The sequence below is a fragment of the Aythya fuligula genome, chromosome 1, assembly GCF_009819795.1.
Source record: "Aythya fuligula isolate bAytFul2 chromosome 1, bAytFul2.pri, whole genome shotgun sequence".
Classification (NCBI taxonomy): domain Eukaryota; kingdom Metazoa; phylum Chordata; class Aves; order Anseriformes; family Anatidae; genus Aythya; species Aythya fuligula.
In genome coordinates, this window is record NC_045559.1 from 69,963,410 (window position 1) to 69,989,801 (window position 26,392).

The following is a 26,392-nucleotide window of genomic DNA, read 5'->3' on the forward strand; positions in this document are numbered from 1 at the left end:
ATGTCCTGTGATAATGGAGAAACCATTGGGCACTCAATGTACAAGCTCTGTGGACAGATCCAAGGCTCCACTTCCCAGTTTAGTAGTCTGAATGGAAATAGGAAATCTGCAACCTTGCTGAAAGTCAGGGGGAGCTCAAGCAACACGCAGTACTCTTCGGTGGCGCTGGGTCCAGATGCCCCAGTGAATAATGGATCTGGAATTCCCTGTAACCCCAAGGAAGGCATGAAGGCTTCAGTCGTGACAGCAAGTGAAGTCCACAGGGCCTGTACAGCAAAGTGTTTCCACAGCCGTTACTCAACTAAAACTAGTACACAGGGAAATGTCTACAACTTCCTGGAGAGGCCCAGTGGATGGAAGTGTTTTATCTATCACTTTACTGTGTAAGTACCTAGATTTTTATGCAATCTTTGGTTTCAGAAAAATTTGAAACTGTCCCCTTGATTAGCTAGAAGACACAATACGTTAGCTCCAAGGCTGAAAACTGTAGTTCTATGAATAATCCCATTGAAAGTGGGAAAGGAAAAGTCAGTTTCACAAACAAACAGCCACTACATCCACTAACATTTCCAAAGGAGCAGTGTCTATTCTTGATATCTGTCTTCAAAGATGTACACTGAATCTGTGCTAATTCAGAGATGAAGTCTGATATGCTCATGGCAGCACTTACTGCTGCCTTAGCTACTTCACATGGTTCTAGCTTCAGATACTTCAGTTTTTAGCATGTGATATGATCAGACCTATCACATTTTTATGTGCGTTTAGCTCATGCTGAGGTGCCAAAACACATAATCTGTTGGTCAAACATCTAATCACAACATTACTATTTTAAATTAATTTACAGGTGTGAACATGTATTGAGTAGAAATTTAGCAAAAAGTTTTTCATTATACCAAGTACATAGTACATGCAAGGAGAACACTAAGGTTCCTATTAACCATTGTGAAGCAGCGGTTAACAAATTATTACAGCTACTACCTTTTTCTCTAAGCTGCTTATGTTGTCTGTTTAGCAAGACCTCAAGTACTATTTTGAATGTTACTAAACAGTAATGATAATTTATCATCTTTGCTGTAGAAAGGGTCCAGTCATGCTCTCACTGAGTCAAGCAAAAGTTTCACTGGCTACAGTGAATGCAAAATGTGCCAGAAGTCCTTGCTTTTCTTAATTAGTAATTATATGTCCTGAAGAAATACGGAGTGTTGAAATTATTCTATTCATTCCAGATATACTTTTCTATGGCCTGACTGCATTTTGGAAAAAAAACATCAGTTATTGCAATCAGAAACTACTCAGAGAAAGATACAGTAATTTTAAAAGTGACTTTTAATGCTTCTATTTGGTGTAAAATGGATGGTCCTGCCAATATTTGTTTCCTTTCATACCTTTGGCTTTTTTAAAATGGTGTTTTGATTCATTAAATGTTATTCAAGGAATAGGCTTATACTATGCAATTATTCCTAGGGCTTAAACAGGTGCAGTTTCTGTAGATTTGAATATGTCATGATTTAAGCCTATTTCAGGTTAGGGTTTATTAACCTTATTAAAATGTCAATTGTGTCATCTTCTGCATTACTTTTATCTCAGACTAAAGATGACCTTTAATAGGTACTTATACTCTGCAAGGGACATTTAAACCCTAAACAAACAGAAAACTACACAAACACACACACAAACACCAACATCTCATCAATCCATACTGGAAAACTGGAAAAAATGTTGCTATTTTTAGCAGATTTTCAGTTTTATATTTTAAAAAGTATAAGGGCCGGAGGGCAGACCCGGGATACTACAGGCCTGTCAGTTTGACCTCAGTGCCAGGGAAGCTCACGGAGCAGATCCTCCTGAGTCATCATGCAGCACTTGCAGGGCAAGCAGGCGATCAGGCCTAGTCAGCATGGGTTTATGAAAGGCAGATCCTGCTTGACAAACCTGATCTCCTTCTATGACAAAGTGAGGCGCTGGGTGGATGAGGGAAAGGCTGTGGATGTGCTCTACCTTGACTTCAGCAAGACTTTTGACACCGTCTCCCACAGCATTCTCCTCAAGAAACTGGCTGCTCTTGACTTGGACTGGCGCATGCTTCATTGGGTTAGAAACTGGCTGGATAGCCGGGCCCAAAGAGTCGTGGTAAATGGAGTCAAGTCCAGTTGGAGGCCAGTCACTAGTGGCGTTCCCCAGGGCTCGGTACTGGGGCCGGTCCTCTTTAATATCTTCATCAATGATCTGGACAAGGGCATTGAGTGCACCCTCAGTAAGTTTGCAGATGACACCAAGTTAGGTGCGTGTGTCGATCTGCTTGAGGGTAGGAAGGCTCTGCAGGAGGATCTGGATAGGCTGCACCGATGGGCTGAGGCCAACTGCATGAAGTTCAACAAGGCCAAGTGCTGGGTCCTGCACCTGGGGCGCAATAACCCCAAGCAGAGCTACAGGCTGGGAGAGGAATGGTTGGAGAGCTGCCTGGCAGAGAAGGACCTGGGAGTGATGGTGGATAGTCGGCTGAATATGAGCCAGCAGTGTGCTCAGGTGGCCAAGAAGGCCAATGGCATCCTGGCTTGTATCAGAAACAGTGTGACCAGCAGGGCTAGGGAGGTGATCGTCCCCCTGTACTCAGCTCTGGTGAAGGCCGCACCTCGAGTACTGTGTTCAGTTTTGGGCCCCTCGCTACAAGAAGGACATCGAGGTGCTTGAGCGGGTGCAGAGAAGGGCGACGAAGCTGGTGAGGGGCCTGGAGAACAAGTCCTACGAGGAGCGGCTGAGGGAGGCTGGGCTTGTTCAGCCTGGAGAAGAGGAGGCTCAGGGGCGACCTTATCGCTCTCTATAGGTACCTCAAGGGAGGCTGTAGTGAGGTGGGGGTTGGTCTGTTCTCCCACGTGCCTGGTGACAGGACGAGGGGGAATGGGCTTAAGTTGCGCCAGGGGAGTTTTAGGTTAGATGTTAGGAAGAACTTCTTTACTGAAAGGGTCATGAGGCATTGGAACAGGCTGCCCAGGGAAGTGGTGGAGTCACCATCCCTGGAAGTTTTCAAAAGACGTTTAGATGTAGAGCTTAGGGATATGGTTTAGTGGGGACTGCTAGCGTTAGGTCAGAGGTTGGACTCGATGATCTTGAGGTCTCTTCCAACCTAGAAATTCTGTGATTCTGTGAACTTAAATGAAAGAATATGTAAATTGACTCTGTTCTGAAAAGCTTTTCCTTCAGGATTGCTTAAAAGGAAAAAAAATAACCAACATTTTGTCTTAAGTATCTTTGTCCTAATAATTATCCCAATAACTACATGGTATGTTCATTTATATAACAAGTTTCTGTTTTGGAAAGAACAGATATAACATTAAATGTCATCAAACATTTTTAAAGCAATAAAGTGCTGATCTAAAATACAATTAACTTTGTAATGAGAACAAGATGTAACATTTTTAAAAAATGTTTCCTCTGTTATATCTGTGGTTTTGTTGCAATTCATGTAGATTCACTCTTATGATGACAATGACTATTTTATAACAACTCCAATCTTCCAACTATGTAGTTGAAATGTGTGTAGCCTGGGGGAGCAACAGTGTCCCTTAATTGTTCTTTTGTCCTTCATATGCCAGAAGGACTCAATAACTCAAGTACAAACCTATGCATAGTTTGTGTCCAGGCAGGGCTGGAATCTGTTCTGATCAGGAGCCAGTTCTGCTACAAAGAACCTAACTTTTATGAAAACAGGCAAAGAGAGGGAAGAGCAAGTGCTCTAGGAAGTGATGCTCCTTCTGTGTTCTGAAATTACCAAAATAATCTCATCTTTCTCAAGATAATGCTTGTTAGAAAATGAAAGTATTTTTGCCTAATTAAATCTGAAATTAGTGTTATTTTAGTGGAGTTATTCCAGGCTAAAATCATTGTTTGAAAACAAAATGATTCATAGATTGAATGGGTTTTCTTGAGAATTCCCCCTTCCAATCCTGTAAATCTTCTCACTTGGGTGATTTTCAGCTTTACAGGAAATACTGTGAAATACTGAGTTTCTGAAAAAATGAAGAACAAGGTAGAGGATCACAATGACAAGTTAGAAAGAGGCAAGGGCTTCAGAAACAGCTGTGACATGCAAAAGCAATACATTGATCCTAACCAACCTGTTCTTGCTGCCAAGTAAGACCCTTAAGGTATTAGATATCAATATATGTTAGAGTACAGCTGTTTGCCATATGGTCCTCATTCCAGAAAAAGAAGTGCATACCTGGCTTGCATTTGATTTCTAAGCTCAACTATCACTTGTTTAAATCACAGCCTCATGTGAAGATACCAGAGTAGAACCATCATATTTTATCTTTTGAACAAAAAGTGCAATATGTAATTTTCTTATTCTTATGTATTGGTGATAAGTTATGCATGGTAATGAAGTTACTTGGCAAGTCCACACATTTAAATCATTTAACTGTAAGTGGAGCCTTATTCATGTGATGCATTTACTTTTCTGAAACATATATACTTATATATAATTACAAATGGAATGGCAAATGGTTCAATGATATTTTAGAATATGGTGGTTATTTTTTGTGTGTGTGTTTTGTTCACATACATGTGAAGAGTGTAAAGGGATGAGACCAGACAGTTTTCCTGTTTAATAAGATTACTGACCATGGTTTAGATAACAGATAGCAATGATCATAAACCAAAAACAGATTCCAATGTATATGATTAAAGTGCTAGTGCATAATTGTGATTGGAGAATGTTTCCAAGCCTTTGGAGGCCACCTTTCCATAGACAAGGCCACCTTGGCCATAGACAAGGGGTGGAGATGGTCTGGCTCCTCTGCCATGTTTATAGAGGCATAGAACAAGTAGCAGGAGGTGCAACTCAGGCCTTTTGAAGTAAAAGGTGTACTATATGTGCAGCCATATGCATTCATACACATAAGTGGTGACTGAAGGGAAGAGAACCGTATGGTTTCACTTGTATTCAGGGAGAAAAAGTAAAGGTTTCCTTTCATATGTTAATTTCTTCTGAATGTGAGTGACAGAGGACATCTTGTGTCAGCCTAAGGCTATGTCTGCATCAGTGTGCAGCCCTGTGCTGCACAGCTGCACCTACTTAGGCCCCAGGAAGAAAACAACCAAGCTTGCACAAATGTGTACTGAGGCTAACTGCTCCTGTATTTTGGCAAGCAAGGTGGATCCACAGTACCTTTTCCCTTCAGATCTGCCCTGTTCTTTTCACTCACTGCAGTCCAACTCCCTTGCATTATCTTTCCATTTCTCTAGAACATCCTGAGGCATGATTTTCAGCTGCTGTTGCCTGGCTAACCAAACTTTGTAGATAAAAGCCAGAAGCTTAGAGGGAACCTGGGTGTGTAGCTCTTTGAGAAGCGAAGAAACAGAACAAATTGCTATGCTGAGTCTGATGAAACAGGGATAGATGAGAACCTGAGACAGAGATAGAAGCCTAAGTTTGATTGTCATAGAAATTGAGACTGGTGCCAGTGATGCTGAAACTGAAGGAAAATGGGTAAAGAGCAGGCTAGCTCAAGAACAAAGAGAAGCATACTTAGGTGGGAAGGACAGACAAGGTCTAGCAGCTTTTGGAGATCAGAAAGCTGGCCAGGCACAAGGTGCTGGGATTGTGGGACAGCTGAAACTCACAGAGAGGCACTGGGAGGAAGAAGGGGTAGGAGACGACAGCTGGAAGCAAGGGGAAAGAGGGAGCATGGAATTCAAGACAGGAGAAGGAACCTTTCACCCATAGGCAATTGGTTTGAATCTCATCCAAGTCAATAGTGAAGAAGAAGTAATGACTGCAGGGAGATACAAAAGGAGCTGTTGGTCTTTTTCCAGTTCTTAGCAAACGGATGTCAGCATCACTGCTGGAGTTAGCACAGCTGGAAGACTTGCTGGCAGTCAGTAGAGAAACCGCAGGCTGGTTGAAAACGGAGGCAAGTCTAAGGCAAGAGGGAGGCCCATGAGAGGGACTCTTAAAATGTGTTCTCAGGCCTGCCACTTTCTAGTCGTGTTACACTGCAAAAATTTGAGAACTTGCAGCTGTTCAAGGTTATTTTGTGCTGGTTTCACCACTTGTTAAATGAGTGTTAGACCTTGTTCTCATTTAAAAGCTAGACCAATCTTTATATCCCATAGCTTCCTGTGGGATGGGGTGAGCTGATCTAACAGCCCATTGCTAACCAACCACCTCTGGTTCTGCTTCCCTCATTTGCCTCAGCTATTCAGCTTGCTCCTTGCCATTCAAATGTATCTGTCCTTGGCTATCCTTGGAGCACTGAGACAGTTCAGCTTGTTATGCCAGAAGAAACCTAGTCCAGTAGCAAAAAGAGGATGGCCTTCTCTCAGGTTAGTTATACACATTCAGCATCTCTAAGTACTGTCCACTCTTGTTCTCTTAGTGCTCCTAGAGGGCCATAGTCACCTGTTAAATAAAACTGTACAAAATAATTGCAAAGTAACACACTGAAAGTCACCTGGCAAGTACTGCAGACCACCTGGTTTGACTGCAAAACACTTGACAAATGCAGACTTTGCATAGCAACAAACCCTGTACTCCAGGCTTTCTTAAGATTTATGGGAGGAAGACTCCAAATAGTGACTCAGAGAGGATAATGGCTATTGTTTTGAATCGCTCATCTGGGATGCTATCTTTCACTCAACTTATTGCATGGGAAAGATAAGGAAAATGTCCTTCCTAGGGTATGGTTTCAAAGATGGTGTAATAGGTTACCATTACCACCAGGGGAAGGTTTCCTCTCTCACTTTCCCTTCTCCCCCGGCCACACACTTCTGCCACAATGCATGCTGTTTCTGCCACTTTTTGTAGCCCTCCTAAGCTAAGTCAACTCACTGAAATCACTGAAATTCAGTAATTTCACTAAGTGAAATCATGAATTAGTTTGCTAAGTGAACTCACTAATTCAGCAAAAGAATGGGTAGTTTTTGATACCTTAAGAAGCTAGAGCATCTCGACAAAGGGTTTAACTAGTGCTGGAGCAGGTCCTAATCAGTTGGCCAAAACTGCAATGGGATGAATGAGAGCTGTCCTTTTTGTCACCAGAGAATGATGATGTTGGCTCAGTTGCATATGAAAACAAGCCCTAAGTTTGCTTTGTTACACCTCTCCTCCTTCGTACTGACTCCCATAGCTTCTTCGTTGAGAGGCAGGTATGTGTACACATATGCACATTCCTGGCATTTTGTTGAAAAGAACGGAAATAAGGAATGACTGTTGAGTAACTTAAAAATGAATGGTCCTTACAAATATATGAAAATGTTGTATAATTTATAACTTTGGGAGGAGGGAACAGAAGAACAAGAACATATTTGAAAAAATTTGGCTGACTTGCTAAGAGTTTTTTCATGTGATAGAGGTACTATGTAAGGAAATCTTCAGCATGCATAGCACAAAGAATTGAGAATTCAAGAGAACTAAGATCACTGGGGCAAAATAAAAAATGAAATTTTCTCTTACTTTTTTTTTTTTTTTTTATTTTTTCTCATCTTCTTCATGTAAGAAACACTGCAGTCATGTTCTGTTAATGCAAAGGAACTACCACTGATGCAAAGAGCCACCATTCTGGTTGATGTTCTGTTTTTGTTTGTCCTACAGCTGCTGATGTAAAGAACATTAAAAGGCAAAAATATGAATCTAGTTCTTTTTAATAATGCTGGGGTGCTTGTGCACCTTTTTGTTTGTTTGTTTGTTTTGTTTTTTGGTTCTTCAGGTATAACAGCTCTCAGAGAAACTGAATATATTTAGCAAGTAAGTTAGCATAGTGTTCTGTCTTTATCAGTAAATGAAACCTATAGCCTGCTATTTATATCTGTTTATCTCAAAGGGACTGTCAAATTCCCATCTCTGTCCTTCCCACAATTATCTCTAGAATGCAAGCAGATATTTTGCTTTTTCCAATGATGTGATTGTAATATGACCAACATTAGCAACAGCTAAAGTTCAGAGTAATTATAAGCATATGATTGCTTTCAAGATTTTGGTTTTGACCTTGATGTCAAAGCTTAGGTCTGGACACGATGTGCTTTCATAAGCGTAAGTTAGACCTTTTTATTATTATTGGATTCAGGATGTTTTTGACAGCATAACTGTTATTTATTTGGATATTTTACACAGAAATTGAACTGACAAGTTTTCCAGTTTAGAACTCCTCCAGCTACTACTTTTCATCTATACACCATTTGCCTTGTGGCATTAAGACGATATCTTGTCTATGACAATAAACCTCAGGTACCAAAAGTTGCACAGAATTAAAGAGAAGAAATTAAAGAACTATTAATTTTATTAAAGTGACATGTTCCTCTTACTGCTTAGGGTTGCCTGTTCAACTGGATTATGAAATGGAATGGATTAAGTTGCTAATGGAGGCACACTGATGTTAAACAGAATTATCTTTAGGATTCTGTAAAGTCCCAGGATTGGGCTGTTCTAAAAATATATGGGAATAGTCATTAATTTTTAGCTTGTTTTCCTAAGGAAATGAGGTTTATGCAACCACACTGTCTGAGTGCGTCTGCCTGAAAGTTACTTACCAGAAAATTTTGAGCCAGTTGGCGAGTTTCAGCAAATATTGACAGAGGATGAGACGTGTCAGAGGTATTAAGTTTCTTCAAGTTTTGTTAAAATAAGCAGTTGGATAGAGGAAAGAAAAATTAATAAGTTCAAAGATGAAAACACTTCACTTGGAGCTCAATTAGATTATTTGGAACCAAAGAGCTTTTTCAAGAGAGAGATGTTACGAAAGTTCCTAAGGAAGAACTTTGATCTGATCTTCTTTTTAGGCACAGAATAACCTAACCACAGAGCACAAAGCCACAGGCTACGTAAGTTTTATTTTAATTTTTTAAAATTATTGATGACTTTTTCCATCATTTATGTAAGAAATTCAATCCATCTTATTCTAGAAGCTCAATTTTGTAATAGACCATGCAATGAATATGCATTAACATCCCCACAGGCTAATGTTGTTTCTATAGAAAAGCCATTTGTTTCTATAGTGAAAACAAATACTGCAGTGTGGCATTGATATGATGCTGTTGATGGAAATTGGTTACACTTTTGTGGAAAAACTGTACAGAATGCAACAAAGTAAAAAGACATTTCTTGATGCTAATGTTACAATTGCTTATTAAATTGTGGACTCTACTTCACATCAAGTTCAAGAAGAGTGCTTCAGACATCTTTATAATAATCAACAAGCTGGCGTTAACTTAATGCTGGATATATTTGCACAGCATTATTAGATGTATTTATTCTCTCACCTTTTTAATACAGAAGTTAAGGAACATTAAGTACTGCAAAGAGGTCAATGTTACTCTGTGAGTGGTGGTCACAATTTCCTGTCCCTATGAATTTGTATCAAAAGACAATATGACATGAAGACACATGTCAAAACTTCCTGATTTTCTTGTTTCACAGCAAAATTAAATGGTAAATATAGCAGAATCATAAAAACTGATCATAAAGTCATGTTGTTATATGATGAACAATTTCTGCAAATGTTTGAAGAAGTGGTTTAGTTCTCTTTTATAAAGACTTTGTGTGCCAAGCTTGATACATAATCAGAATGGAAGCTTGATTCCTGTGCCCAGGAAAGGAAAGGACATCTAACTGTTCTGATAACAGGACATACAGAGATAAAAGCAAAAAAGACAAACAACACCATAGACATTATTGGAAGATACAGGCACTCAATTGAATCAGGAAGCTTAAACCCTAGGAATTCCAGGACACTGAATAAAAGGTTTCTCTAAAATCAGTGCTTCTGACAATTGTAATGCATGAATGTATTCTACCAGTTTTGGCCTAGTGCGAGCTAAACTCAAAGAAAAGGCAAAATCCAAATCTTAGTGTTCTTTAAAGAGCAGCAGATATATTAAATACTTTAAAAATGTAAAGTATTTATTACTAATGTGAGGCACGGATGCTTTAAGAATAACAGATCTTTGGTCATTTGATTCATATTCATGGTTTCATAATTTGAAGTAAGAGATCTTTTGCTATGATTGCTCATGCTGTGAATTGAACAGCAATGGTATCAACTATTGATCCAAGCTGGTTTGTGATAATTCATACACATGTAGCTCAAAGGTCCCAAGCATACAGAATAGCAACGTATGTGTGTAAATCCTTTTGTTGATTTTCTAGGTGTTTTAGAAATACTAATTGCTTCTAAAGCACATAGGACAAGATTATCCCCATCTGAAAGACACTGAAGTACTGGCAGGAATTAACTGAGATGCCTCAAAACCAATAGCTTGGTCAACTTAGTTTCTGTATAGTATTCCTGAGTAGAACCTGACAAATAATCGATTTTTTTTTGTTTGTTTGTTTCATTCATTTATTGAAGACAATTTGTATTGTATCAATTTGTGTGCTTTAAAAATAAAAAAGCTGAAAAATCCCATTTTGTATGCCAAAAATTACTGATTCACAGCCAAGACCTAATTATAATGATAATTCACTGTAATATAATTATAAATTATAATAACAAGTCAATTTTTACATAATAATTGCAAGAATTCCAGTAATTCTGGAAAAAGTAAAAGTACCATTAGAAACCCTTTTTTTTCGTTTTTTTTTTTTTAAGGTAAATGTACTGCTGATTATGTCTGACTCATCATGAAGCATTTTAAAACTCTAACAAAACTTTGAGAATTATTTAGTTTTGTTTTTCAAAGCAACAGTAGTCAAAAACTAATAAGTGAAAGTTTCAAAGAGTGGCATAAAATTAGAAAGTTCCATAGTAGCTGTGTGCATTAGATCATGAGACATGGATATTACATTCAAGAGGTTTATGGCAGAGAAAGAAAAATATAGAATTGATATGTCTAGACTATATGTGGACAGACATCTCTTTGCCAAGTTGATATTTCTGACAGTATTAAAGAAAGTTACAGAAGTTTGATCCTCGAAATATATTTAGAAGGGTAGTATTTTAATGATTAAGCTAATAGCAGATCTCCTAAGTCTTCATGATCAACTTCTTAATTTGTTTTGAAACAAATAAATCTGTTTTTTTCACAAACCTGAAAACAAAAAAAAGCCAGGAGCTGTTGCAAATTAAAAAGATATCCTGGCCTCTGGTTACTGCACCAGCAAAATGCAACAAATTTGATGTAAACTTTTGCTGTGGAAAGCAATTTTATTCTTTCACTGTAAAGGTACTGACATGCTGCTTTTAAACTTGTGAAGCAATGGTGAATGTACATCTCATTTCTGCCTTGCAGTTTATCTTAGGGTCCAAATCTCTTTTTCTGTCTTCCATTCGCTGGTCTGAATGCTCTTCTTTTATCTTTATACATTTCACTTTATGATTCCCTTGCTTTCAATTTGTGTTATTTCCATAATTTCTCTTCCTTTTGCTACTCTACCTCCATTTCATGTTTTCTGACATGTACACTATGAAGAGATGGGTAAACTGAATCATGAATTGTTGTTTACCAAATCCCAGACTATGGGAACAAGGGGCAAACAACAAAAGTAATAAATGAGTTTAATACAGAAAAAAAAAAAAGAAAAAGTATTTCTCTCTCTGGTGGATAGTGACCTATTGAATCTTGCTACAATTGTTTGTTGTGTATATAGAAAGCGTTCACAGTTCTGAAAGGGAATGGTGAAATGGAAGAGTAATGGACTGCAAAGATGGCCAGATTCATGTGCACCTCCTAAACGGTATTTTCTCTCGCCAATTGTCATTCAGAGTGCTGGGCTAGATGGACCACTGGTCATATCCAGTAGGGAATTTTTATTTTCTTCTTGGTTTCCTTTACCTTCCCCAACTGCTACAGCCAGTCTTCCTTCCCTCTCTATCCATTTTCTATTACTTTTATCAGGTGCTTATTCTAGGTATTTAAGGGTGAACAGAACTGAAATTACTTGTCTAGATTACAGCTTTCTTTCTCTTTTCATGACATCTTAGCAACCATCAGGACACCAAATATCTTTCTATATTTCTCTGGTTAATGCTCCTGTAATATTCTACTGATGTGGACCTAACGTATACTCCCTGTAGATATTCGATGATCTGAATGCTGGCATGCCCTGAGGTGAGTTCAGGAATATGCAGTATGACCAAAGCTGAAGCTAACTTAGCTCTCAGAAAAAAAAAACAACAACGTAGCAGTGCAATGCAGACAGCTGTAGATCCAAGGCAGAAAGAAAAGTTTGTGGAAGAGTTTATGCAAGGACAGAAAGCAGTATTGCAGGTTAGAAGCATTCAAAAACATCATCTGTCATGTCCACAGAAAACAAACAAGTATCTTTCCTTCCCACCAAAAATCAAGACTCATAAGATTTTAGCCTGAACAGACACACACACACTGGGTCCTTTTCAGTTGCCTTCTGATTGGAGCCAGATGGACAATTTCACGTTACATGCAATTGGGCTATCAGGGTTTTTTGGCTGCAACCTACAGAACTGAAAATAGATATCCTCAGTACACCCATGTTATAGCTAGAATTTTCCTTTGGTTGAAGGCTTCAAATCCATGAAAATATTTTATTCTGAGGCATAACAGAAAGTCAGATATGCCCGATTCCCTGCCAGGCAGACTGCCAGTTAGCAGAGTCCAAAGCTAGGCAAGTTTCTATTAAACCTGTCTGGTCTCCTTCTCCAGTTCTGCTGAAACCAACACATTCCCAGACTACTTTCTAATTTTAACATATTGGTATTTTCAGCAGAAAATTGTTCCTTTACCAAATTTTCCAACCAACTCTAATTTGTGTATGATCACATATATACAAGCACAAAATCTTTCAACAAAACATCAAGCCCAGGAAACTGGAAATAAATCTGTGAGAGGACTGAAAGACATTGAAACTTGCCTACAGAGGCACACAGGCAAATTCTTCTTCTCTTTATGACTTAGTCAGAAAAGTCTTCGGGTAACAAAAATACATAAGCAATTGGAATGAGGCTTTACTTAGACTAGCAGGAATGTTTCATAGAAACACATGGCTATTGAACATAAAGCAGTTGAATTGCATTTAGAAGAAATTGAATTGATTCACACACTCAGGAATGAGAATACCTTGCACTTTTATAACATGAAAAAATGGAATGCCCACCTTAATATGTCTGTCTCATAATAGCCACCTAAAATAAAAAGCAACCTACACCTTTAGAATACTTCGTACTATTTTCTGGTGGCTAAACTCATTTGTTCTCCCTAACAACAGACTATCTTAAAGCTATCAGCCTGGACTGGACAACTTGGTTGACTATCAGCAAGAAGGAAGCTGAAGCTCAGATGTAATTGCACATAGATTTACCTGAACGTACTACCCTCAGTCTAATCTCTTTTTACTGTAATTTATCTCCATCTGAAACAACTGGATTTCTTCTGCCCCACTGTGTTAGTTCATTTTGCCTTCACAGCTTGCTGGAACGAACAATAGATAGGATAAAGAATTCATCTAAGAAAGCGGGAAAAAAAAATATTTTTTTTTGTTATAATTTAAACTGGAGACACAACTAAGACATTCGTGTGTAAATACCTGAAGGGAGGGTGCAAAGAGGACAGGCCAAGGTTCTTTTCATCAGTGCCCAGTGCCAGGGGACAAGAGGCAGTGGGCACAAACTGGCAGACAGGACAGTCTGTTCAGACTTCTGAACATCAGGAGCCCCTCTGTGCTGTGTGGGTGAAAGAGCACTGGCACAGGCAGCTCAGAGAGGTTGTGGTCCCCTCCTTGCTGATCTTCAAAAGCCACCAGGACGTGGTCCTGGTCAGCCTGCGCTGGGTGACCCTGCTGGAACAGGGGTCTGGGCCAGACAACCTCCAGATGGCCCTTCCCACCTCAACCCTTCTGTGTGGTTCTGTGATTTGAAATTATCTAGCTGAAGGGCTTTTATATAGCAAAGTAAGTCACAGTAGCTCAGTTTTAAGGAGGGAGGGCATCCAGGGAAAGATGTGTCTTGATGTATTAAAAACATCATTGACTCACAATCAAGGCGTCTAAATCCTACTGACTTCAGTAGCTTTCCTATAAATTTCAGTAGCTTTCCTATAATAATTTGTGTTGATTTTTCTTACATTATAGATCTCACATCTTCTAATAATGTTTTCCTCTTTCAAAACATGCTTTTGCAGAGTCAACTAAGTTTGGCAAGCCCCAAAGGCCACAAAGAAATTATTTTGTACTTGGTTGCTAAGGAGTATATCTCAATCTTCCAGTTTATAAGTTGTTCCTCCTCCCCCATCCTTTTTTGTTGTTCAAGAGAATAACATTCCCACAAGCATCTCATATATCATCACTTCAAGTACACTTATCTGCAGTAGATTAAAAAAAAAAAAAGGAAAACACATGCACAAATAATCTTTGCTAGAAATGGTATTATTGGATGCAAGACTCAAAAGGAGAAATAGTTAATACTTCTCCTTTAAAACTTTAAAAGCTTTCATTAGTCTTGTCTTCCATGGAAATGAGTTTTAGCATGACCTTGAAAGAGTTCACCTTTGATAAAGTACATGACATCATTTTGCTCTCAGTATTGTAGTTAACCTACTACTTCCAAGTGTGCGTATGCTTCAGTGGAACATACTCCTAGCCAATTAATCTCTTGCATAGAATTTGTCCCTGGCTACAGGAACAACAGAAACATGTTTACAGTTGCACTGTCTACTCTCCAAAATGGAGAGTGCTCTCAGGACACTGAGAAGCACTCACTTGTAACCTTTAACACTGGCTGATCAACTGTCCAGGGCACTAGTACTGCTAATTTAAGTTTGTTAACACATGAAAGAGATCTAAGGATTGTGGTTTAAAAACATGAAAGATTTATTTTTCTTGTTGTATGCATAAGGATTAAGGAATTGAATAGAAATGAAGAAATATTAAAATATGGTGTATTTAGCAAAACCTCTTTTGCAAAAGCATGGCAACCCAATCTTTTGTTAGTGTGAACTGTGCTCACTGAGATTCCAAAGTCAAATGAGGAATTCTCAGATTATTCCCTTTCTGATTTGAGAGAGGGAAGGGAAAGTCTGCAAACAGGTGATAAGAGGTAAGTTTCTGTCATCAGAAAAGTGAAAAATTGCAAGGGAAAGAAATACAGGTATTTTGAGAGGTAATACTAGTAAAAGAGGGTAGATTTAGATTAGATATAAGGAAGAGATTCTTCACTATGAGGGTGATGAGGTGCTAGAATAGGTTGCCCAGAGTAGCTGTGGGTTCCCTGACTGTTTTAAGAGGCAATAAAGCTGAAGCTTCTTGAATTCAGCAGATCAGTTAGCAACTAGTAAAGCCATATTTAAGGGTTAGACTTCTCAAAACTAACCTGTATTCTGGTGCATGGCTTAATGACAGGGATAGTAACCTTAAAAAAGACATGAAAGCAGTGTGCACTAACTGCTGAAGATATCAGAGAGAGAAGGAAATGCAAGTTCCACTGTATTAGAAGAAAAGGTGCAAAAGGACTGTTTCTTCTACGGGCCTGGATCTACTTGGGGAGCAGGGAGGACTTGACCTTGGTTTCCACTACCTGTCTCCAGCACTTCTGTCATAACACAGATAATGCTGGCTCACCCAGCTCAACTCTGTGGCTTCTTTCCAGCTGCCTGCAGTGCGTGCTGGGACACAGCTCCATTGCTGTGACAGGGTTATCTCTAGCAATGGCTAAGGCCTATCCCTGGGTCTGCTGTGTAAACCCCGGGTCCTGAATGGCACCTCATGGGGGCTCAGCTCCAGACCTGCCTTGCCTGCCTCCCCTGGACACAAGTGAGGGAGATTTCCAGCATTTGGGGGAGGTGTGATCGCAAAGGAGCTCTCTGTACTGGGAAAGCCTTGATCTGAATTCCTCTTACACTAGGAGGAACTCACTACCGGACAGTGTAAGACTCTAAGAGCCTGGAGAAAGAAAACAACACCAACAAAACAAAAACATTATCACATGTCACAGAATCACAGAATTATCTAGGTTGGAAGAGACCTCAAGATCATCGAGTCCAACCTCTGACCTAACACTAACAAGTCCTCCACTAAACTATGTCAAGTATGTGCTTCAGCAATGGAACTGACTCTTGGTTTGTTCACTACTTTCAGTCAATAGTACTAGAAAGACAGACTGTTTTATTTTGATTGCCTATACTATATACACATTATTTTCTTCTGTATTTCGAATCTTCCACGTAACAACAAGTAATGTGTATGCATGCTGAACATTTTTTTCAGTCATTTATACATGGAGTCAAACATAATATTGCACAGTATTTCCCAGTGATACTTGAAATGTAATAGACTGTAAAACACTTTTTTTTTTTTCTTTTTTTGTCAATAAAGAATGGGTTTTGAAGCTATTTCCCTCTAATGCCCTTTGTCTGCAACTACCCAAGAACCTTCACATTCTGATTTGTATGTGTGTGTATGCATAGCCAAAATGTGACTCCCACCTCACCATTTTAGATAACTTCATAATTGGACAAGACCCCTGGGTTCCATGGCAATATTAATTTACTGTGACTTAATAGTTTCAGACTTTTGACCCCTGAACACACATGGGCACACATGCGAAAGATGGAAACACAGCTGCAAAAATGACAGTGTTGCTGAAATAATTAATCGCCAGTTAGAGATTATTCCTCAGGACTGCATCCTGTTTTTTTTTCTTTTCTCAAACTAGTACCACTGAGCTGGTACTCCTGCTGTTGTCCTGCTGGCTCAGAATCTCACTTTCCTCTGCACATACAAGGGAAGAAGCTTGTGCTCCACATCAATATGTAGTCATGTGGACTTCCTTACCCTTCACTGTTGCTCTGTTCTGCCAGCTTTCCCTGCAGCCTGATATGTAGCTCTGGCTCCTCTGTATGGTTCTGTGGAATAGCACAGGGAATATAGAGTACAATAAATGTGCTGGTCAGATGGTGGTAGAGAAGATACAGTGCAGGATGCAGCAGCAAGTAGGCAGCACCAGAAGGTGTGGAGGGCAATTAGAGGTGTCAAGGGAAACTGAAGGGCAGGAAGCAGGGTGCAAAAAGTCTGACCAGAGTAAATACAACCTATTGATGAACTCAGGGCCCTGAAAGTAACCATGTTCCTATTACAGTGTATCTCTGTAACCTTTAAAAGGTCTGGTTTTGGAAGGTTACTTGTAAAAATCCATTGTTTTAGTTTCAGTCATGATATCCATCAGTTCCCAAGAATGTTAATCTGATCCATAGCCCTGCCAGTTGATGAGGTACTGAAGCTTTCCACAAAGTAGTTTAGAAACGAAACTTCATGATATTCTGCCTGACTTTGTACCATGAGTGCAGGAGGGGACGGGATTGCTAGTGGAAAGTGGGGGATGAAGCATTAACGGGAAGACCTAAAGAACTGGGTTGATCTTCATGGATCACTTAGATCACTCACTCAGTGCAGTCAGAGCTTTGAGGCATTCTTTTCATTGTCTCAGACTCTCTGTAGGTTCAAATGGAAAATGGCAACATGTAGTGTATTATTTCTAAGATTATATTTTCAAACATGAAATTGTGGAGAGGAGCTGAAATCAGGAAAAAAATTATGCTGTCATGGAATCATTGTATTTTATAGTTTCCAAAATAGTCACTGCAATGTACAGCTAAAATACCATATTTTTTGTTTTGTTTTGTTTTGCTTTTAACACATCGGGAAGTCAACAGGTAATTCTTACTGTCCTCCTTTATGGTGTGTAAAAGTACAGAGCATTTAATTTGATTATGAGCTCTCATAAGCATGAAAACTGACCCTGTAACAGAAAACAAACACCATCTGCTTCTCAAAATGCTTTTGCCTTTGCCAGTAAGAAGCTTAACTTTATTTATTTGAATGTGCCTGTGTTCATCATCTAGGTTGCTTAAATCTAATAACACTTCCAATTATCCTGTTTGGGGATTCCTTATTATATCTTGAGAGACAAGCTAAAATCTGTTTTATGTCTATTTAATGCAATGATTCCTAGAATTATATTGACAGGGAATCTATTTTAATTTAATTGCATATATATTTTAAGTTACACCGTTTTAACCCTAAAAACTCAAAAATAATATGGTAGATAAATTTCATTAAATATTTATGAATTGCAGTCCCAACATTAAAAAAAAAAAAAAAAAAAAGCTATCAAAGTATGCTAGCAATAGTAGCATTAAATTTAATAACATACCCTGTAATCTTAATTTTTAGGAGTAATGACCATTTATGGTTATAACAGAAAGTAAATTTAGCTACAAGTATTAGCTGCAAAACAAGTTATGTTCTGTCCTATTTGACATCTAAAATGGTGTGCAGACTTTATTATCTTTGTAGATAATAGCCATTTTATCTGTAAAAGATGTGGAAGGAAATAAGATGAGAAAACAAGATTTTTATCATCAAAACAAGATAACTGAAGTACAATAAGATATCAGATAGCAAAACCTGAAGCGACAGCTTCAAACAGTTCAGTGAGAGATTTTATTTTCCCATGGCCATTTTACACATTTGTTTTCCTATGTAATCCTTCATTGTAACTCTTTGCCAGAGTTTGTAGAATTCATCTTCCTTCCTGAAGAGGAAAATGTAGTGCTCCAGTCCTTTGAGCAAATGTATATGACTCAGATGCTGGAAAAAGCATCAAATAATAGTTCTGAATGGAAATTTACAGTGATGGGAACTCTTCAGACATATACAAACAGCCTATCTTAAACAGGTTACAAAGACTAAAACTGGCATATCTCTTCTTTTCCTTTTTGTCTCTTTTTTTTTCTTTTTTTCTTTTTTTCTTTTTTTCTTTTTTTCTTTTTTTTTTTTCCCATAAAATAATGAACCAACTGTGTTTTGAACAATCCCAGCTGCTTTCTTCAATCCAATCTGCACTCTCAAGAATCATAGAGCCAGGCTTGATATATGATGTATTTGTCTGGCTGTCTCACACCCCACAAAATAGTCTCATTTTGAATGAAGAGTCAGTTAGCAGTCAGTACTAGCAAAACTGGGTCAGATCATGGGATTTGTGCTTTCTATACATCAGGAAGCAAAATGATCTGTAGCAGTCTGGGTGATCTGCTGGTTATATGTCCCCTAATTCAGCTTGAATAGATGTGCTGCAGGTAGATGTGCTGCAGTCACTCCCATTTTGCATATGAGGGGAAGCACATCCCTGTTGTGGAATACAATCTATTTCAGAAATGTCTTAATCCAGTGATAGCTAAACAAACACTATTTCTATAAAGGCTTCCATAAGGTTGCTATGTATTTTGTTAACCTTTTTATTTATTTATTTATTTAATTAATTTTAAATTCTCCCTCCTGTGTGCACAGAAGTTTCTATTTTATTTTATTATTTATTTATTTATTTATTTATTTTGCATTATAAAGGGTTGCATATAGTTTTTAGATGATTTTTTGGACACTGAATTGTTAGGTTTTCAGCACAGCTTGTATAGCCAACAATTACAACAGCTGGTCAGCAAGGAAAATCCCAGACAAACCTACATTATGGTAAAATTACAGCTGTGAAAAATGATTTATAGGTTCTGGCATCTAACAGTACATGTTCTACCTCGGAATAAACTCTTCATTAATCTGTAAGATATTTTGGCACTGTGAGGACACCATCAACCTTAGGTTATGCCTTGATTTCTGTAGCATTCTGTTACTCATTTAGCAAAAGATGGTGGAGTGCACATCCTCTTTAGTGAAAATCCTACCCATAGTAGCAGTTGTACTCAACTCATCTTTGGTGTAATAGCAGCTGCAGCAGATACCAACCTAAGACAGCAGGCAAGCATACAGCAAGCACAGTTTTGTATCCTGCTGACTTCAGTATAGCACAGTGGATTTAAAAAGTATTCAACAAGAGTGGCTGTTTCAGTGTAATTCAAAAGCTTGACATGGAAGCAATGACACAACAACGCAGTGCAGAGAGGGGGTCTGAAGGGCCAGTTGCTCCTTCCTTGCCTTGTGAAGGAGGACTGGATGCTGTCAGGGCACTAATGGGGTCGGTGACTCCCCAGGGGCTGGAGACTGGGGCCATCAGGGGCTCACAGGGTCCGACAGGGCAGGCCCTTACAGCTGGGTCCCATCCTACCACCCCAGCCAGATAGAAGGGCAGATCAGCCCCAGCCCTGAGCATCTTCCTGAGGGTGGGGACAGGATGAGGTTGGTGCCCACAGGGCCCTGACAATTGGCTGGGTAATTGTTAGCATATTTAATGTCTATTAACTGCTTTTTTTTCTCTCACATGAATTGCATAGCTGGAAAATAAATATGGGGTTCCCATCACATAAAATGGAAAAATCACTGAGATACAGTTTTAGGATTTGCAAAGACGACACTTGCTGGTTGTAACTTTGAGTCAATAAATAAGAAGAGAACTATTTTTTTATAAAATATGTCTTTCTGCTGAGGAAAAATGAGCACAGCTGCCGAGCTGTGCAACAGACCAATAACTGCTATCCCCTCTTATAGAGCATCTCAAATTGCATACAAATTATCGCAGAGTCTTCTTCTCCAAACCTATTTTATCTGTGCCACAGTTTTGCTGTGATTACAGATTACCGGAACAACATCTTTACTACTAGTTCACTGCATTCTAGGTGTCTAGGTGAACTACAGAATCACAGAATCACAGAATCACAGAATTTCTAGGTTGGAAGAGACCTCAAGATCATCGAGTCCAACCTCTGACCTAACGCTAGCAGTCCCCACTAAACCATATCCCTAAGCTCTACATCTAAACGTCTTTTGAAAACTTCCAGGGATGGTGACTCCACCACTTCCCTGGGCAGCCTGTTCCAATGCCTCATGACCCCTTTCAGTAAGAAGTTCTTCCTAAACATCTAACCTAAAACTCCCCTGGCGCAACTTAAGCCCATTCCCCCCTCGTCCTGTCACCAGGCACGTGGGAGAACAGACCAACCCCCACCTCACTACAGCCTCCCTTGAGGTACCTATAGAGAGCGATAAGGTCGCCCCTGAGCCTCCTCTTCTCCAGGCTGAACAAGCCCAGCTCCCTCAGCCGCTCCTCGTAGGACTTGTTCTCCAGGCCCCTCACCAGCTTCGTCGCTCTTCTCTGCACCCGCTCAAGCACCTCGATGTCCTTCTTGTAGCGAGGGGCCCAAAACTGAACACAGTACTCGAGGTGCGGCCTCACCTGAGCTGAGTACAGGAGGACGATCACCTCCCTAGCCCTGCTGGTCACACTATTTCTGATACAAGCCAGGATGCCGTTGGCCTTCTTGGCCACCTGAGCACACTGCTGGCTCATATTCAGCCGACTATCCACCATCACTCCCAGGTCCTTCTCTGCCAGGCAGCTCTCCAACCATTCCTCTCCCAGCCTGTAGCTCTTCTTGGGGTTATTGCGTATTGGGGTTATATACCTTTGAACTGAGCTTCCTTCACTCTCTCTCTCTCCATTCTCCTTCTCTCTCTTTCTTTTTTTTCATTATTGCTGTTCTTGCTACTGACAATTGTAGGGAACTTGGTTTCCTTGTTCACTCATTAGTGTGTGATTATCTTTGACTTTGTCCTCACTGCAACTTAGCCTGTAGCCATCCTGTATCATCTGCCCTTATGCTTATAATTCAGTTGCTTTTTCTCTTGCTTAGCCTGGCTTGTTATTGCTTGGACAAAGACACCACTGAGTTCCCCATTACTACATTAGTTGCTCAAGCCTGTGCTTCCTGGCATCCAGGCTGAATATTGGCTTTTCTGACAGTCCCTTACTGTTTCTGTGCCAGGCTTGTTACTCTTCCTGTAATAATTTATCATTTTTGGAATCAAAGTCAGGAGTCTTCAGCCCATCTGTCCTTATTTTGAGCTGTCATGAAATGACACTGTGTGATGGTGTCACACTGCTTCCTGTTGATACCGTCTTAGCCGGCATTGCTCTGAATGCCAGTCTCAAGATTGTCTTCATCAATACATGTAGCTTTCACTTTCAGTTGCTTTGCAGGTATCATTCTGTTGTGTCATGCAGTTGACAGAAATGACAAGTATGGTAAGTATCGTTGCTAGATGTGGGCTGCAAGTTCTTAAAAATGTAGAATACAAATTGAAAAACTTTCCACTTGACATACATTACCAGAAAGGTTTTTACATTAGGATTTGAATTAGGGGAAGGAAATTATTGAAACTGGAATATATCTTGATGCTCTGAAGTTAGCCCTTCCTCTCTTGAAAAATAAATAAATAAATAAATAAATAAATAAATAAATAAATAAATAAAAAGGCTTGTTCTTTTAGGTGTATTTTATAAGAGGACATGATACTTTATCTGAAGAAGGTCCAGTCTATCCTATGCTAGAAGTTACATCTTTGTCATTCACTGGGAAGGAGTGACACTCACTGGCCAAAATATATAGTGCCACACACCAAGTGAATTCAAAGGGTCCTTTGAGTGGTTTTAATTTGTGTTTTGGAAATGAAAAAAAGATGGAGTTTCAGCAAATAAATACAGGAGGACAACAACAATTAGAATGAAGTTACAAAACTTGGAAGCTGTCTTAGCAGCCTATGGACAGTTCTAGACCCCCTAGGAAATAAATGCCACCAATTGTCCTCCCTTTTACATCCTCATGCACATACAACCTTTGCAACCCGCATCTTCATCTTCTCAATTTGTCTCTTCTTTAAGGTTTAAAATCTGGTTACTTTTTCCAAAGCCTAATATGAGATGTTGTTGAAGTTGTAGTGATAATGCCTGCTGGCTACTGGCTATGCAAGAATAACTTTTTTTTTTTTTTTCGTAATCTTTTTTTTTTTTTTTTTCCCCCCCATCTTCTTATTATTGCTAATGTTGAAATTATCACATTCCTATTTACTTTCATTGTATTTACATGATAGATATGTAAAATCAATATATATAAGCAAACGATAATTTAATTGATTTACTTCAGGAGATCCTTCATCAGCTTCAAAAAGATATGCTTTAAATATGAAGCAATAAAATAATCTTCAGTTCTTGTATGTCTATAGCTAAGCGATTTGCATTTTCCTGAAGCTGACCTGCTGTCATTAGTTGTGAAAAGAAATCATACTTACCTCACCTGTTTCAGGCTGTTGGCTTCTTAACATAGCAGAAAAGTAATTTTAGCTCTAATTCCATAGGTAGCCGAGAACATCTACTACCACTGCAAAATCATGCACTATTGGATTTCTGATTTAAAATATATACATATATATATATAAATCCTCTCTCACAGTACTTATGATCTTCTGTCAGGCACTATGTCTCTAGCCATAGCCAGTCTTAAATCAGCCATGTGAGATACTGAAGACAATGTAAGCACAACACAGAGTTCACAGTGAGCAAAGACCATACTGAAATCCTCCTTAGATCTTTGAGAAGGCCGAGCTCCATAGCATTTGATCTACATTAAATCATAACCAGCTCTTGTGAAACCAGCAGCAGCTGAATCTCTTGACTGCTATGTTCTTCACACAACATGAAACTTCCTGTGCGGTCACAGGAGAAAAATGAAAGACCTTTGCTGAGGCGATCGGCTCTGGGGCAGACGTATTCTGCAGTGGAGCAGGTGACCGAGGCGGGCAGGGCTTTTTGTCCGGCATCGAGGCCACTCGGGGGAGCCGATGGGACCCGGCAGTCCTCGCGAGGGAGGCTGATGAGGCGCGGGCGGAGCCAGCAGCGCCCCCTCCCAGGCTGTTTAAAAGTTGCCCCTGGGGAGCATGAGCGACCAGGAGCGCGGCGAGCAGGACGGGCAAACAGGGTGTGGCGCGTCGAAGGGCGTGGCGCGGCAGTTCGCGTGGACAGGGCAAGCGGGGGGCCCATCGTGGGCCCATCGTCGCTCTGTTGCAGCTGCCTCTCCCTTCGGTGCTTGTAACCTGCTTGCGTAGAACCTGACCATGGTATCAACCAGGCAGAAAACCGTGGCCTCCGCATCTCGTGCGGCATCTCCAGCCATGGTCACCAGTGTGGCTACTCAGACGGAGGGCTCGGGGAAACACACAGCCGTCCAGGTCCTGGGCTGCAGAGTGTGCCCCAGCCTTCTGTCGGTCTCTGACAGCAGTGGTGGGTATGCCTGTGGGAGGTGTGCCCAGGTTGAAGAACTGCTCAGCCAGGTAGCGGAGCTCCGGGAGGAGGTGAACAGGCTCAGGAGCATCAGGGAATCAGAGATGGAAATTGACTGGTGGAGGTGCACTCTACCCTCTCTGAGGCAGGCTCACGAGCCTGCTACAGCACAGGCGTCTCCTGTTATGCAGAAGACGGAGGTTCCCTCCTCCTGCCAGGCAGTGGGAGGAGACCTAGATCAAGGGGGGGAAATGGAGGCAGGTGCCTATTCGGCGTGGTAGGCGAGCCCTCTCTCTGCCCACCTCACCTTCTCATCTACCCTTAAATAATCGATATGAAGGACTAGAACAAGACAATCTGAATGACAAAGTAGATAAAAACCCGTCCCAGTTGGAGGGGGCGCCTAAGACAAGGCAACCTACACATCGCATGCCACATCATCCTTCAAAAAAGAAAGAAGGGCTATTGTTATGGGGGGCTCCCTTCTGAAAGGGACAGAGGGACCGATATGCCGACCCGGACCCAACCCGCAGAGAAGTCTGTTTGCTCCCTGGGGCTCGGGTGAGAGACTTTGCCAAGAAAGTCAAGCGCCTGGTAGGCCCACTGATACTACCCGCTACTGGTCTTTCAGGCTGGTAGTGATGAAATAGCAACGAGAAGTCCGAAGGCGATCAAAAGAGACTTTAGGGATTTGGGGCGACTACTTAGAGGATCAGGGGCGCAGGTTGTGTTTGCCTCTGTCCTTCTGATAGGGGGGATTGAAGCTGAAAGGCGTGCTGTTCACATAAACTCGTGGCTTCGAGACTGGTGTGACCGGCAGAATTTTGGGTTCTTTGATCATGGAAGGTCTATGCTACACCGGGCCTGATGCACCGGATGGGATGCGCCTCTCTCGGAGAGGGGTAAGGATCTTTGGTCAGGAGTTGGCAGGGCTGATAGATAGGGCTTTAAACTAGAGTCGAAGGGGGAAGGGGCTAAAACCAGGCACGCCGGTGAAGACCTAAGGGATGGTACGCTAGAATCAGAGGGCTGTGTGCCAGTGAGGTCCCTTTGGTCAGATCCAACAAGGTGCTGAGTGTAAGGAGACGCACCTGAAGTGCTTCTACACGAACGCACGCAGTATGAGGAATAAAATGGATGAGCTAGAAGTCCTGGCCCAGTCCCGCAACTACGACATCATTGGCATAAGCGAAACCTGGTGGGATGAGTCCTGTGACTGGGGTATTGCGATAGATGGTTACAGGCTCTTCAGGAGGGACAGGCAGGGTAGGCGAGGTGATGGGGTGACGATGTATGTGAAGCAGGGGCTGGACTGTGTGGAACTTCAGGTCGGCAATGGCAAAATTGAGAGCCTCTGGGTAAGGATCAAGGGACGAACGAATAAAGGGGATGTCGTTGTGGGAGTCTATTACAGACCGCCTGGCCAGGACGATAGTGCCGATAAATTATTCTTTACAGAACTAAGAGAGGCCTCGAGATTAACTCCCCTTGTCCTTATGGGGGACTTCAACTTGCCAGACGTTAACTGGGAGTGCCACACAGCTGACACGAGCAAGTCCAGGAGGTTCATGAAGCACCTAGATGATAACTTCTTGGTGCAGGTGCTAACGGAGCCAACTAGGAAAGGTGCCCTCCTAGACCTGTTGCTAGAAAACAGAGAGGGTCTGGTGGGAGATGTGGTGATTGGTGGCCGCCTCGGTCATAGCAACCATGAAGTGGTTGAGTTCAAAATTTACGGTGACAGAAGGAAAAGTGCCACCAAAACCTCATCCCTAGATATGGGGAAAGCGGACTTCAGGCTGCTCAGGGAACTAGTCACCAAGGTCCCCTGGGAAACTGCTCTTGAAGGCCTCGATGTCCACCAATGCTGGTCATTCTTTAAGCGATGCCTCCTAGAAGCACAAGATCAGGCAATTCCTAAATATCGCAAGTCAGGCAGGCGGGGCAGGAGGCCGGCGTGGCTGACCAGGAACATTCTAATGGAGATTAGGCAGAAACAGAGAGTGTTTCGCTACTGGAAGGAGGGCCAGGTGTCATGGAAAGAATACAGGGATGCTGTTCGTGTTTGTAGGAAGAAAGTTCGTGTGGCCAAAGCACACCTAGAGCTGGCTGTGTCTGTGAGAGAAAATAAAAAGGGTTTTTTTAGATATGTGAATGGAAAAAGGAGAACTAAAGAATACATAGGGCCGCTCCTTGATAGGGAAGGTCTCCTCACAGACAATGACATAGGCAAAGCAGAGACGCTTAACGCCTTCTTTGCCTCTGTCTTCAATGCCGATGATGGGCTTCAGGACCCAGGGTGCCCTGAGCTGGAGGACCGGGACGGTGGAGATGACAAACTCCCAACCGACCCTGAACGTGTGCGGGATTTGCTACTCCACCTGGATCCCTACAAGTCCATGGGTCCGGATGGGATTCATCCCCGGGTGCTG

General features: G+C 40.9%; 1 protein-coding gene across 1 annotated transcript in view; it reads left to right on the top strand.

The window, feature by feature from the left end:
- Positions 1–26,392, top strand: part of LOC116487934 (potassium voltage-gated channel subfamily KQT member 1-like) — a 318,679-nt gene continuing 292,287 nt past the window's right edge. Inside the window, 1 exon segment of the mRNA XM_032185222.1 lies at positions 1–383. Coding sequence (XP_032041113.1) covers positions 1–383 — 383 coding nt within the window.